Genomic DNA, 15,408 nt, shown 5'->3' on the forward strand with positions numbered 1-15,408 from the left:
TAAAGTATTTATAATTCCACGGCTCCTCATGGTTCAAGAAGGCTTGCAAATCATGATTAAAACATCACAATTTAAAACCAACAAAATAAAACTCTAGATAGTTCACCCCCAATAAACACCTAGTTTATGAAAAGCCCTGACAGACAAAATAAGGGCCTTCTGCAGGGCCTCTTGAACAGAAGGAGAAGGAGAAGGAGAAGAAGAAGAGGAGTAGGAGTAGTAGTTTGGATTTATATCCCCCCTTTTTCTCCTGTAGGAGACTCAAAGGGGCTTACAATCTCCTTGCCCTTCCCCCCACATAACACCCTGTGAGGTAGGTGGGGCTGAGAGAGCTCCGAGAAGCTGTGACTAGCCCAAGGTCACCCAGCTGGCATGTGTGGGAGTGCACAGGCTAATCTGAATTCCCCAGATAAGCCTCACAGCTCAGGTAGCAGAGCGGGGAATCAGAATGCACCTGCTCTTAGCCACTGCTCTTAGCCACTACGTCACTGCTGCACCATTACTGAAAATGGTGGTCGCTTCCCCTCTTCAGAAGCCCATTCCACAAAGAGGGAGCTGGCACAGAACAAAGACTCTGGTTGATCTGGGTGGGCTACCTTAAGTGGACGGTCAACCAGTATGGGGGAGCCCAAGGACAGGTGTTGGCACACGGGGCATATGGAAAGAGACTGTATTTTATACATGCAGGTCCTGGGCCACAAAAAGATTCAAGATGTCACAACCAGCACCCTGAATTGGACTGGGAAACAAACCAGCTGCTTATAATGGGTGAGATATGTTCTCATCAGCTAACTACTGACAATGACTGGGCTTCTGAAGGGGCATGCACTGGGAATGCCTGATCTTGATGAGGCTGCCACTCACTATGGGCATGCTGACGTTCTAGTCCTCCACAACTGGGGCATTTTCCTTTTCTGTGTTGATGACCTGGAGCAATACCCACAGTGCATCCCAGGTGGTGGGGTGATTGAGCATCCAGAAATTTCCCACCAAAACATGGTCCTTGACAGGCCACATGGATTACACTGCTCAAAAGAACTCTGGGCCCTTGGTCCTAGCCCAAGTTGATGGGGTATGATCAAACACCTGGAACTCTCCCACATATAAGGTGTTTGTTGCAGACCAGATGGAGTACACCTTTCCAAGGCACTCTGGGCCTTTGCTTTAGTCACAGAGCAGGGGTGTTTGAGCACTCAAGACTTATACCGTAAGTCTGCTGAATGAAGTGTGTCTCTCCAAGGCACTTCAGACCTTGTTTTAGCTAGCCCATGAACTGAAGTGATTGAGCATCCAGGACTTTCCTTTGAGCAAGGCTGTTTTCACAGACTGGATGCGGTACACCGCCCTGCAGAGGGCAATGGCATATGGCTTGTGGATCCCTGGGCAGGACTGCTTTGGATTTCACAGGTTCCTTTGGTTTGGTAGTAGAGACGGGCAAGCTAGGCTGCCTGCCTCATTTAAAGGTTAGGCATTGGCTGGGGAACATAAGGTTGTGCAGGCCAGGGGTCCTGCATGATCCAAAAGGAGCCCCTTTAAGGGGCTTTAAGGGGGGGGGGGACATCATCGCCCCATCATCTACAGCAGGGGTGTCCAACTCTGGTGCTTTAGATGTTCACGGACTACAATTCTCATCAGCCCCTGCTGGCATGGCCAATTAGCCATGCCAGCAGGGGCTGATGGGAATTGTAGTCTGTGAACATCTGAAGCATCAGAGTTGGACACCCTTTATCTACAGGATTTTCTTTTCTGCCTGTGGCTCATTCCGTAGAATAGATGCTACTTGATTAAAGACCAACTGTATACCTTTCTTTCTTTAGCCAAACCCCTTGCTTAGTTGCCCACCAGGTTTGAATGTTTCCACTCACCCTGCCAGAGTTCAAGGTATTCCATATGAAATCTCTCAGCTTCTCATCTGACACATCCTCGCCCAGCTCCTTTTGCAAGTTTGTCAGCCATACCAGCACTTCCTGTAAACAGCATGAGATGAAATGTAAAATCAACAGGGAAAGCTTCCCAAGTCCACTCTGCACAACTCTGGGTTTGACAGTACTATTGAGAATCACAGCTCCCTACCTGATTTGCAAGACCGTGGAGAGGCCCGGCCAGACCGTTCATGGCTGCAGCAAAAGCCAAGTAAGGGTCCGAAAGGGCACTGCCCACTAAATGGCTGGTGTGGGCACTAACATTCCCACCTTCGTGGTCACTGCAGTAAAAGAAAAAGGGGTGGAGAGAAGAGACAGAGACGAGCTGAAACACGGTTTACCAATGTCAGACTGTGTACTGCCAGTGAATCTGGATGACTTCCATTCTTAAGAGAAACTTTCAGCTAGTTAAAATAAAATGATAGCAAAAGTTGGCAAATTACTCCAAACAATTCAACATATTACAGGAGAATAGTGCAGCATGCACAGTTCAGGCCATGACCCTGATATTTCAGAATCACCCAAGGTATTTGTACTCATTAGGAATATTGGCGGTACTTTCACACACACCCACTAGTCAGTCAGAAGAATGGTAAACTCCTATCTGGGATGGTCTTCCTCTTCCACCGAGCGTGCAGCTTTGGGAGAGATGCACATGGAGCGGTGAGGGAGGGAGGGGACACCCACCTAGCCAGCCAGATCAGCCGAATCAACCCTGGCGATCAATGGGGTGACAGATGTCGCAGCCAGATCGCCCTCACATCCTACACCCACTAGTAACCCTGGATCTTTTTTTATGGCAGCAAGGGCATATTGGGCAGCCTTTCACTCCAGCAAGAGTGTTAACAGAGTGCGTGGTAAAAGCAGCTGGCAGAAAAAATGGTCCAGATACTTTCTGCTGTCACTTACTGCAGTGACCCTGAGCCTTACCACCCAAGTCCCAGTTCTCAACATTAGCGCTTCTGCATTGGTACAGCGCCTGGACCTTCTCTGCCACTACCAGCTCAGCCAAGAAAGAGGGAGCACAGATAGGGAAGGTGACTTCCCTATCCAGGCACAAGAACATCCTTGGCCAGCTCTTGCTCTGCTCAAGACAAATGCTCAACAACCCAATAACCAACGGGAAGTTCCCTGTGACCAACGCACAACCGGCTTCTCCCACCATCTTACCCTTCCTCTGTGCAACCTTGCCTGCTCAAGCAAGTGGAGGTAGCAGAGAAATCAAAGCCCCCGAAGGTTTCACATCACACATACAGATAGGACGTACCTGTGAATGGTGAGGTAGAGCCGCATGAGTTCGATGAACTCTGGATCACTATAACCCAACATGTTGGTGAAGTTGTGTGACCAGTCTAAGGCAGGGTCTATGGCGCCAATGCTGCTGCCCTCACGGTACAGGTTGCGGTAGATCTTTGCAGCTATACATGGCAGCTTGGCAATCAAGTCCATGGAATCCTCGTAGATGAACTGTATGGAGAGTGGGGGGACGGAGGTCAAACTACTACAGGTCCCCTTGCCCCACACAGCCTGTGTGGCTAAAAGCCTTCCAATTCCAACCCTAGCAGTTAACCAGTTACAATTGCTATTAGCCAGTTATAGTTGCAACAGTTGAAATCAAGGAAGTGTACTCGACAGAGGGATCTGTGTTTCAGCAACGCACACGGCACCTCTCTTCAAACAACCAGAGAATGAAGAACTCTGAATAAATTTCTACCTCTCATTATCACAAGGAACCGTAGAAGGGCAGCGGTTTCTGCAGACTCAGAAGCCGGAGGGAACAGTGCTGGCTTCTGGACACATGAAAAACCCACGCTTCTCATATGGGTCAGGCCAAAGGCACATGTCAATGCACTCAAGGTCTCCTGTTTCCAGGGCAGCTGGTTTCCACATGCAAATGACCAAGGTCACAGACAAAGCAGACTGTCTCAGACCTTCGTCACGTGCTAAGAGATCAAATGAAAACTGAGCTGGCACTCTTCCAAATGGGAAAGGAAAAGCCTCAAACAAAAAAAGGGACAGCCAGGGCTTGGCAGACTGCACAGGTCAAATCGGTCTTTCTATAGCAGCTGCTATGTTCTGACTCTGCAAGCCCTCGTCCATAATCCTGATACTGGTAAGGTAGTCCCTAGGACAGTGATGGCAAACCTTTTTGAGACCAAGTACCCAAATTGCAAACCCCACTTATTTATCGCAAAGTGCCAACCCGACAATTTAATTTGAATGCTGAGGTTTTAGTTTAGAAAAAACAGGTTGGCTCCCTCTTCCTCCACCCCGCCTGCTCTAGCCTCCAGCAAGTCCCGCGCGCACCGCTCTGTGCCTCTCTAGCATCTCTGCCTCCTCTGTGCCAGCCCATGACAACAGCCACCCTGGTTCTTTTTTTATGGCAGCAAGGGCATATTGGGCAGCCTTTCACTCCAGCAAGAGTGTTAACAGAGTGCGTGGTAAAAGCAGCTGGCAGAAAAAATGGTCCAGAGAAGGTTCAGGCACAGGCACCAGGCCTGCCAGCTGAGTCCTTCCTGCTCACTGCGGTGTGCACACGTTGTGCTCAGTGGCCCAGGTCAGTCTAGATGTGTGTGTGTGTGTGTGTGATGTTCTGCCCCCCACATGATGAACTCTGTGTGCGCGTGCCCACAGAGAGGGCTCCGAGTGCCACCTCTGGCACCCATGCCATAGGTTTGCCATCACTGCCCTAGGATGAAGGATTCCTAAGTAGCAGCTTTGCATGTGGAGATGTGAGGCTCCCGTGCATTGCTCTAATGAAGATAACTCTGAACAAAATAGTCTTCGGTGAAACAGAATTCCTCTACCTTCAAACCAATCTGTTTTCCCTTTCTGCTTTCAGAACCAGATAAATGCTGGCTGTTGTGGGTTTTCCAGGCTGTATGGCCCTGATCTGGTAGTTTTTCCTTCTAATGTTTGACCTGAATCTATGGCTGGCATCTTCAGAGGTGTGCCATGGAGAGAAAGACATCTTACTGTGATGGCCAGCCACAGATGCGGGCAAAATGTTAGGAGCAAAAATGAGCAGATCACAGCCACACAGCCCCCAAAAAAACCCACACAACAGCCAGTTGATTCTGGCGGTGAAAGCCTTCAACAATACATAGGTCCCTTATGCACCTACAGAATAATGCACTTTCAATCCACTTTCACAATGGTTTGCATGTGGATTTTGCTATGCTGCACAGTAAAATCTAGCTGCAAAGTACATTGAAAGTGGATTGAAAGTGCATTATTCTGCATGTGCAGAAGGGGCTATAGATAAATTCTATTTATTGTAGGCAACAACAAAAAGCTCAGTTGTTCAACACTGTGAAATTATGCCTACTGTTGTGCATTCCAGCTCTAGGATCCAATCCTATTGTTTGCTGCCTATAAATAAGGAAGATTTTGCACAGTGCCATTGCCAGGACCAGATGGAATTCCAACAGAAGACTGTCCAAAATGTCACCTGCAAGTAGTCAAGCTAGTAGATGCTCACACAGTGGGAGAGGCCACTCATCTCCCCTTGCCATTCACAGTTACCTCCCAGTACTTGGTCCGGTGGATTCCCTCGGCATAGGCGCGGGCAAAGGTACTCTCGCTGTTGAGGGCGGTGACGGCTGCACTGAGTTGGGACATGGGGTGAAGGTTGGTGGGGAAGTTGTCCAGCATGGTGACCACATGGGAAGGAAGAGCTGCTCTCTTGGCCCACTCTCGAGAGACCCAATTCACCTGAAGATGAGAAAGATATCACTGATGCACACTAGGAACACGGCTGACATTCAGATAGACTTCCAGCATGATGTAGTGGTTCCAGCATGGTGTAATGGTTAAGAGCAGGGGAACTCTAATCTGGAGAACCGGATTTGATTCCCCGCTCTGCCACTTGAGCTGTGGAGGCTTACCTATTGAACCAGATTAGCTTGTGCACTCCAACACATGCCAGTTGGGTGACCTTGGGCTAGTCACAGTTCTTTGGAGCTCTCTCAGCCCTACCCACCTCACAGGGTGTTTGTTGTTGGGGGGGGGGAGATTGTAAGCCCCTTTGAGTCTCCTTACAGGAGAGAAAGGGGGGGGGGGCATAAATCCAAACTCTTCTTCTTCCCATCATCTCTGGAATCAGAAGCCATATGGAGGACTTAAGATACTTCCTGTTCTTTCACAGACAAGCTCCTTACTTGTTCTTGGGAGGGGATCTCTCCTGTCACCAGCAACCAAAACAGCCCTTCAGGCAGGGGCTCTGCACCTCCAGGGGCTTTGGGCAGCAGCTTCTGACACTCAGGAATACTATAGCCTCGAAAACGGATACCCTGAAAAATACCATAGGTACACACAAAAGGTTACGCAGTTGATAAGCCACACAACTGGACAGATATTGCAACAGGCACAAGCTTACTTACCTCATCAGGATCCAACACAGAAGTCTCATATATTAACCCCTTCATACCTCTCATACCACCATAGATCTGGAAGGGAAAAGTAGGAAACGAGTTCAGAACATTAGGAGCAGTTTCAGGACATTCAATTGACACAGCAGAATAATCCCTGCTTTGTCCCATCCTCTGAAGTTACTTGCCTCTTTCACGATGGCCAAATCAAAATTGTATAGTGTGGTAAAAACTGCTGAATATATTATGAAAACAGCATAAGTCATGAACTTAGCTTGCATAATGTGCACAGGCTGCAGAATGCAGTTTTATTTGGCGCAATGTAGACTGCCCAGGTACAAGTATTTAATTTCTTTTAATAAAGAACAGAATATAGTTATGACAAATGAACCAGGAGGCTCTAGGCCCCCTGTGTCTCAGCTGCCTTGCACAAGGCAGTCTGAATAATGGTTCATTCAGCACAGCACCACTGACCTGAAAACAGGAAACTCTTATATCTTGGTTGGCATGCTGTTGCCTTTTAACACAACCCACGGGTCTTTCACCCTTGAAACTGGCTCACACCGAAATCTGGTATATAATTACCAGTATTTCCAGATATGTGTAATATCAGCCAGTGATAAAACACACTGGCCAATACATATGATTGTATCATCACCAAATAATGATTGTATCATCAACAGCATTTGTTAACAGTTTATGTTGATTTTTAATGTATGGCCTTATTCCAGGCCCTGTGTTTTTAACAAACTTTTTTATATACGCCATATAATTCTGTTATTATTATAGATCATATTGTTTTTAGCTCAACCTTTGAGGCTTCTTTTTTGATATACCTCAATGTCACAGCATCCCCCACATCCTCCTATCACAAAGCAGTGCTTTTACGAAATGGACAGGTATGGACTTTGCCTAGGCCTCTTGCTAATATCTTCCCTTAAAGAGGCATAAAGGACAACCATTTGTTCTGGATCAGGAAATGGAAGTGGACCGTGTTTCATCTTTACTGAAGACACGTTACCAGATGAAGTGCCTGGAGGTAGCACAGAGTAAAGGCATCTTTGCAACTCCATAGGTGCATAAGCAGAACATTAAACCTCTTGCAGGTGGTGACAATGACAAAGATACCTTCATAGTGTATTGTCAAAAGTTTTCATGGTTGGAAGGCTTTCACACAGCCCGAAAAAACCACAACAGCCAATACCTTAACAGATTTACTCTTATGCCCTGCTGCCAGCATTACCGGAACAACTCACCATATCCACAGTTATTTGACCAATGACCGTGCTGCCATATTGTTGCCTGAAGCCTTTAAGCCTTGCTTGCTCCTTGGGTATCATGTTTGTGAGAACATCTTTCAGATTCTGAAATAAAAAAACAAGGCCTGACATATAATGTAGGCATAAATTTCTCACTGTTCTGCAGCCAGCACCATCAGTTTACCATAAAAAAGAGGGAAGGAGGAAGAGAGAGAAGAAGAGAAAAGAGAGAACTCCAAAATTAATGAAGTTTTATTTGTGAACAAAAATGACACAGTCATGTTTTCTACCATCCTGTATTCTTTATTATCAATTTACAGATGATCCTAGAATTATAGAATCATAGAATTGGAAGAGACCCCAAGGGCCATCAAGTCCAACCCCCTGCAATAAAGAAACACACAAAAAATCTCAGAAGGGTATCATCCCTGAGGGCTAAAATAGCCAAGCTTCGTCACCCCAGCACAACCCACCAGTAATGAAACAAGCACTTACCGTGGAGGCACTGGCATGTCTAGCGGCAAATATGATACATGATGCATTCTATAAGGAAAAGAAGAGACTTATGCATTAGGTATTCCCATTCTTATCCACACATAAATCTCAAGGCAGACATTTCCCTCTATTTTTAATTTCAATATCTGTCCCCCAATTTTCCCTTCAAAGGGATCTAAAGTGGCTTACATCAACACCACCCTACTTACATAAACCAATAAACAACAAAGTGTCAGCACAACAGCAAACTACATCTGGTGTGGGCCCTAGGCTCCTATGCTGGCTCTTCCAAAGGCCTGGGCTAAAGTTGGAGACAGTGTTGTGGTGCACGCCAACAACTTAGTTACAGAAAGGAATAAGTTCTCAAAGTAACTCTCCCATACACGATTATCTGTAGAGCTAAAACAGATTAACTGTATCTCTGGTCTCCACAGAAACACAAAATCCAACCAAATTCAATTCAATTTTTCCATATGAAATAGGTATGAATGTGTTGCTATTCTGCTGGCTGTCAAGGCTATCAGCAATGAGAGAGGCATGTTTTGCTGGAGCAGCAGGCACTGCCCATCCAAGAGTTCTGGTCACATTTCCACTCAGTGAGAGTTCTAAGTCATTCCCTTCCCACCAGGAAAACCAAAGAGTGTGCCACAGTTTCAGAGGCCTTGCTGTTTTTAGCAGCATGGGATACTTGCAAACTGTTGAGTTTCAAGCTCAAGGCCAGCCATTGCACTAGTGCTATCTGATTCTAAGCTCTCTTGTGAAAAGTTGTGGAGCAGGCCTCAGAACTAGACCTCCGCTTTCAATTGCACAATTCTGGGGTGTAATGGATAAAGTGCTAGAGACTGACTGGGAAGTCCCAGGAGCAAGCCACCACTTCACCAAGAAGCTTACTGAGAAATCTCGTATCAGGCTCAGGTGATATGAAGGAGAAGTATGTACCTTTCCCTGAACCTTCGTGGAAGAAAGGTGGGACAGGCAGGGGCATAGCTGCCTAAAATGGTGCTCGAGACAAGCACAATGGCTCGCCTCGCCCTCCAGGAACCACTTGGGCAGGTCGCATGGGGGAGAGGGGTTACTCGACTGCTCCCTCCCTTCAACTGTGCCCTGCCCCCAAACTTCATGAAGTCCCCACATGGAGTTTGGAAGCGGAGTGGAGTTGTTGCTGAACTGGCCAGTGTTTATCTGGGCCAGTGATTCCCAACAAGGGTTCCGTGGTACCCTGGGGTGCCGTGAGGATGTCCCAGGGGTACCGCAACAATGCTACCAGCCCCCCTCAGTTTTGCAGTGTCTTCTGCCGGTGCCAGCAAGGACATGGAGCTGGCCCAGGGAGCAGGACCTGCTGCAAGGTCAGCAGCTGCTTCCAGCCCCACAGTGCTTCCCTTCGCCCTGGGAGGAGAAGGGGGTGGGGGTGGCAAGCAGGGGCACTGGGAGGGGAAGGTGGGGTGGGGGTGGCAGGGGTACCGTGAAATATGAAGAGTGAGGTCAAGGGTACCGTGACATCGAAAATGTTGGGAAACATTGATCTGGGCTCATCTGCCCCAAACTCCATGTGGAGGTTCAGGAGTAGGTCTGTTCAGTGCTGGGCTCAGCTTGGTCAGGTCCAGCTTTAAACTGCTGGCTCTGAGCTTTAAACTTCAGGCTTCGAGTTTGGGGGCAGGGCACAACATGTACACGGCAACATGCCCTCCATGTGACCTGCCCAAATGGCACCCAGGATTCCAGCCCCCTCATGCCCCTCCCTCATTATGCCATTGGAGACAGGAATACGGGTCATATGAACACATGAAGCTACCTGATATTGAATCTGACCTTTGGTCTATCAAAGTCAGTACTACCTACTCCAGGGTTTTGGGTAAAAGTCATCTACATCACCTACCCCCTTATCCTTTAACTAGAAATGTGAGGGATTGAACCTTGGACCTTCCACATGCAAAGAGCTGCTCCCGATGCAACATGCAAAATGAGCAAGATATAGGAGGACAGATTTAAGTGGAACTCAGCAGTTAGTACAATAGCAAGGAGGACTTACTTCAAGCTAAACACCCAGCCCGCTTAGCACATCTAAAGAGTGTTTGCTCCAGTGTAGGTGTATATAGCTTCTTTAACACTCACAGTCTACTACCACCTGCCCTCAGATACAATGATACCTCTCCCAACGTGGCTTGCACTGGGGATAAAACATTCTAATACAGACAATAGTTTGACAGGGCATTTGTGAAAAGATATGAGATAGGTAGTCACATCTACACGGACATAGCCATCCCTTTTAAACTGTTGGAACCTTAGTTTATAGCATCACAAAAGCTAAGTTCTGCAGTCCAAAAATTTGTCTCACAAGTTCACCATGAGCAAACTTACGTACATTTGACCCTTTGGGTCAAAACTGGACCAATTACGGTTCTGTCCTAATTGCAAACTGTTACACTGGTAGAAGATGGTGTCTGTGGACACTGGAAGACATAGCATTGAAGTTCCCTGAGAGGGTAGTCCCCTTAGGTAGATACCAGAAGCAACAGAAGAACTACAAACAAGAGTCTTTCAAAAACTGACAACTGAGTGGCCAAGGACCCTGTTGAATTCACTGCAGACTAATACCGTATATACTCGCGCATAAGTCAAGTTTTTCAGCCTTTTTTTAGGCTGAAAAATGCCTCCCCTCGACTTATACGCGAGTCAGTGATTTTTAGGGCCCCCCCCATGGCACCCCCCCAACACACACTTACTTTAACAAACGGAGCAGACTTGAGAAGAGGCCTGCCTGTGTTCCCTTCCAGGCTGAAACAGTCTGCTGGGAACAACATTTCCCAAGAGACCCTGGGAAATGTAGTTCCCACCAAGTCGTTTGACGTTGGAAGGGAACAGAGGCAGGCCTCTTCTCAAGCCTGCTCCGTTTGTTAAAGTAAGTGTGGGGAGGGTGCCGCGGGGGAGGGGGGCGCTGAGCAGGGGACCCCCTCTGCCCCAGGGAGAAGGTGGCTGCCTTCTCCCTGGGGCAGAGGGGGAATGGCGGCGGCGCCCAGCTCTGTGCCACTGGCTGCTGCATTTCCCACCCTCAACTTATACACCAGTCAATAATTTTTCCCAGTTTTTGTGGCAAAACAAGGTGCCTTGACTTATACTCGGGTCAACTTATATAGGATAAATACGGTACCCCAATACCACTATGACTGATGATTTTTTTAAATAAATATTCTTAATTATTTTCTTAATTAACAAAACCAGAAAAAAGATACAAATTGGAGTGTTGAGGGTTTTCCGGGTTGTATGGCCGTATTCCAGTAGCATTTTCTGGAACAAGTCCATACCATCCGGAAAACCCACAACACTCTAGTGATTCCGGCCGTGAAAGCCTTCGATGATACACAAATTGATCTTAACGTTTGTAACATAAGAGAGCCTTTAAAGTATCCTGATAATTTTCTACAAAATCCTTAGACATTTGATTAAATCTATAACTTTAAAAGTTAACTGTTAATGTACATTAACTAAGAGGAATATGATTGCAGCAACACAAGCTGTATGTTTGTTCTCTACAATACGGCAGGGCAAAGAAGCAAAACCTGAATGAAGTAGTGATTTACACACCTCTTTGTTCTTCTAATCCCAAGAACAATGTCACATGCCAGAAAGACAAGTGACTATTTGAATTAACAAGTTATCAGTAGACTTGACAGGCAACCAAATGGCCCAGGGCTAGATCCTATTAGGTGCTCAGAGGATCTGAGAATGTGGCAACCCAGAGCTCAGGCCACAGTTGCCTCTGAGGAGCATGTGTGTTGCCAGCTATAAAAGAGGATCCTTAAAACTCCTGAGGCTTATTCAACAGTGGTGGCATCAATTCAACGAAGCAAGCAGCCAAAACTAGAAACACAGTATGTCTCATGACTGGCGACAGTACTGCCAAGATGAAAGAAAGTCTCTCCATCTACGGTGCTACATGTGAAAATGCTCTAAACTGTACTCCTCTGCAGAGGCTCAAGTTTCTTTGACCAATTCTAAGGCAACCCAAATCTCACTCTGCCACAGTTCTTTCAGAGGGGGAAGAGGCTAGATATGAGAGACCCTACTTCCTCGGCATCCCTTCAGCTGTTTGGCTATTGCTTGCCCCTGAATCAATAGTCATCTGACCACTTGTCGTCTGACAGGCCCACTTCTGCCAGCCCCCCCCCCAGCCAAATATGCAGCCCAACTCGCATGAGAGCTGGCCTGCACAACACCTATTTCTTTTATACCTGAGCAATCGTGGGATCACACAGGCTCTCTTAGTGCATCAAGTTTTAACTTTATTTTGGAAAACCGGAAGAAGGGAAGAGGGAAAGAAAAGTGGGAAAAGATTTCAAGCACATGGGAGAATGCAAGACAGAGATAAAAATGTAGTAAACTAATGCAACCTGAATTAACTGGTTCTTTAGATAAATGGCTTATATAGTTCACAGATCCTGTGTCTTGTCAGCCTGACATGGATCTATCTCTTGCTTGCTCTTAAGAAAAGTCAGAATAGTTCTCCCCTTAAGGGTGTGCCATTCTTGTTACAATCACGTTACTATGCAAGGGCAGATGCTGTTTTCCCACTCTGGCGGCTGATAAGCCAGTCACTTGATTTCTTCTCAGTGGGGTTTTGTGATTTTGTATTCGCTTCCTGCTGTTGCTAGAGAGGCTACCTAAAGTGACTGCTTGATTTTTGAACATAATTAAAAAAGGAAATCATGAATACTAGGATGGGCCTCAGGACAAAAGACACACCACCTGAACCTTTGCAAAAAGTCATATCACCTGGGGAAAGATCACCTCGTACATCTTCTGTTTTACAGTGAAGGAAGAGAGACCAATGCCGAACCATTCAGTCTCATTTCAATCAGGGGTGTTCCGCCCAGGGCAGTGGTTCTCAACCTTCCTAACCCTTTAATACAGTTCCTCATGTTGTGGTGACCCCCAACCCTAACATTTATCCATTTTACAGATGGAGAACACTGATGCAGAGAGTCTTAGGCGAACCCTGTGAAAGGGTCGTTCGACCCCCAAAGGGGTCCCAACCCCCAGGTTGAGAACCACTGGCCCAGGGGGACATATGGGGTCAAATGTCCCCTGGCTGCAGCCATTTAGTCAGATTAGTGGAAAATTGCCCCCCACACCCTTCCTCCTCCCCCCCCCTCCGGATCCATACACTGACTTCAAGACCTGGGGCAAAAAAAGTTGTTTGGGTGTGGTGGGGGGGGGGGCCACCCATACAGGGGTGGTGGAAGCTCAAGATTTTGCACCAGGCTACATTTTTGCTAGATACGCCTCTGATTTCAATAATCAAGTGAAGAGTCCTTCAAGCACTGATTTGTTCTTCCCTTGCTGCTGCTCTTTCTGAGACTTCATTGGCCTCCTGTTTGAGGACTCTTTCCTTTCCCCATCCATATTTGCTCTTTGAATTCTACCTGAGCAACACACCCCTGCATGTCACTGTTCCTGGGCAGTCTATGCTATAGCTGAACTGCCTGGCTGAATGTGCACCCTTCTCATATTAAGAAAGGGTATCTCAATATAGAGGCCACTAGCAGACAGCCCCACTCAGAGAGGGTCCTGGGACATCAAGTGACGTAAAAGTTGAGAAAGTAGCAGCAAAGCTGATTTGCATTCAGGTTGCTGACTATGGCAGGATCCAAGAATGTGACTCCAGCACTAGGAGGCAGCAGCACAGCCCAAACAGAGCATGCAAAGAAACCAAAAACCATCCTGCTTTACTTCCTTCCCTGTCAAATCACAAACCCCGGGCAGTCAGCACTCAGCTCAAAGAAAGCAAACAGAGAGTGCTTTTGGGTAAGTGGCGTGGTTCCCAGAGCTGTATCTAAGTAACAAGCATCTCTTCTCTGCTCTTCTGGATCCAAACAAATCGCTTGGGACAACTCCCAGAAGGAGGTAGAGGAACAGAAAAACTAGGCAAAAATTCACCAGAAGGAACAGCAAAGATGGTAATTTCCTCTCACATTTACAGGCAGTTGGTTAAACTGGCCAAAGCATATGAATTTGGAGGTCAGGAAAACTGCATACAGCTGTCATCATTTTGTGAAAAGTGACACTGGGCTGCCTAACGGAGTCTAGCTCTGCACAACCTTTGCACAGCCAGACATGCTCACTGAACTGAGATCATCCCTCTGTCTCAGCTGCTCCTGCTCCATGTTCCTTTGTCAGTCTTTGACTAATGGTGAATTACAAGGAAGTTGCTCTTCAAGTTTATTGCATTAGGTTAATGAAGAAATAAGATTAGAGCACTATGCTCACCCTGTGTAAATTTTAAAATGGGCCTAATCTTGCCGTTGTGGCTTCTTGCCTCTCCAAAATTTCCATGAGCGTTCAATGCATTGAATTCAAATACAATGCAGGCAAGCGGGCAAAGGCTTTCTCTCCTACCACCTCTTAACAGGCTAACCCGTGAACATTTATACTGGAAGAAGATTAAGAAGGGAAGCTACAGTCACACTTTTGCTATGCGCTATTCTGCCTGGAGAGGACCTGTTCCTTCCAAGACTTACGCAGAATGAAAGGAAGTTCAGGTGCATGGTTCAAACTTGCATTCCAGTAGAGCAGGGGTGTCCAACTCTGATGCTTCAGATGTTCATGGACTACAATCCCCATCAGCCCCTGCTGGCATGGCCAATGAAGCGCCAGAGTTGGATACCCCTGAACCAGAAGCACTACATGCTGGCTTGACCCTATAAGCATAGACGTGGCTGCTATTGGCACTGCTGAAACTGAGGTTTTGGCTAATAAACTCTCAGGCACCTAATTAAAACCATTACAGAAATTCAAGGTCAGCTCAAACAACCTGCCCTTGCTGTACCAGAATGAAGGATAGGTTTCTTGGCAGGCAATTCCAATCATACCCTGACTGTGTGTCGATACTAATTCTTCTTCTCCCCCTCTTTCTGTCTTTTACCAATTAAACTAGAGAGGAGTGGGTGCTCGGTCACCCATCCCTGGAAAAGGAAAACTACCCACCCCCAGCCATTTCCTTAAAGGTGTGGGCTACTGAGGAGGCTGGCAAAAGATGGGGGATGGCAGAAAGGCATCAGCTGGGTATTAGGAATGTTTTTTTTACAGTGAGATTAGTTCAGCAGTGCAATCAGCTGTCTAGGGAGGTGGTGAATTCCCCCTCACGAGCAGACTTCAAGCAGCGGGTGAACAACCACTAGTCGGGGATGTTTAGGCTGATCCTGCATTGAGCAGGGGGTTGGATTAGATGACCTGTTTGGCCCCTTCCGACTCCATGATTCTGCGATCCAGCATATATATCTAGCCTAGCTCAGAACTCCATAGAACCACCACATGGAGATTCAGTACAAGGGAAGTTCTGATCTAGAGCACTGAAGGCATGGACTA

The 15,408-nt window shown here is 47.0% G+C and overlaps 1 protein-coding gene across 1 annotated transcript in view; it reads right to left on the reverse strand.

Annotated features, from left to right (window-relative positions):
- Nucleotides 1-15,408, reverse strand: part of CS (citrate synthase) — a 37,070-nt gene that overhangs the window by 6,245 nt on the left and 15,417 nt on the right. Inside the window, exons 2-9 of the mRNA XM_048490461.1 lie at nucleotides 8,047-8,094; nucleotides 7,549-7,656; nucleotides 6,305-6,370; nucleotides 6,083-6,214; nucleotides 5,448-5,636; nucleotides 3,190-3,389; nucleotides 2,074-2,203; nucleotides 1,866-1,967 (exon numbers count right to left, since the gene is read on the reverse strand). Coding sequence (XP_048346418.1) covers nucleotides 1,866-1,967; nucleotides 2,074-2,203; nucleotides 3,190-3,389; nucleotides 5,448-5,636; nucleotides 6,083-6,214; nucleotides 6,305-6,370; nucleotides 7,549-7,656; nucleotides 8,047-8,094 — 975 coding nt within the window. The remainder of the gene's footprint in view (nucleotides 1-1,865; nucleotides 1,968-2,073; nucleotides 2,204-3,189; nucleotides 3,390-5,447; nucleotides 5,637-6,082; nucleotides 6,215-6,304; nucleotides 6,371-7,548; nucleotides 7,657-8,046; nucleotides 8,095-15,408) is intronic.

This window comes from Sphaerodactylus townsendi, linkage group LG03 (assembly GCF_021028975.2).
Source record: "Sphaerodactylus townsendi isolate TG3544 linkage group LG03, MPM_Stown_v2.3, whole genome shotgun sequence".
NCBI classification, from domain to species: Eukaryota; Metazoa; Chordata; class Lepidosauria; order Squamata; family Sphaerodactylidae; genus Sphaerodactylus; species Sphaerodactylus townsendi.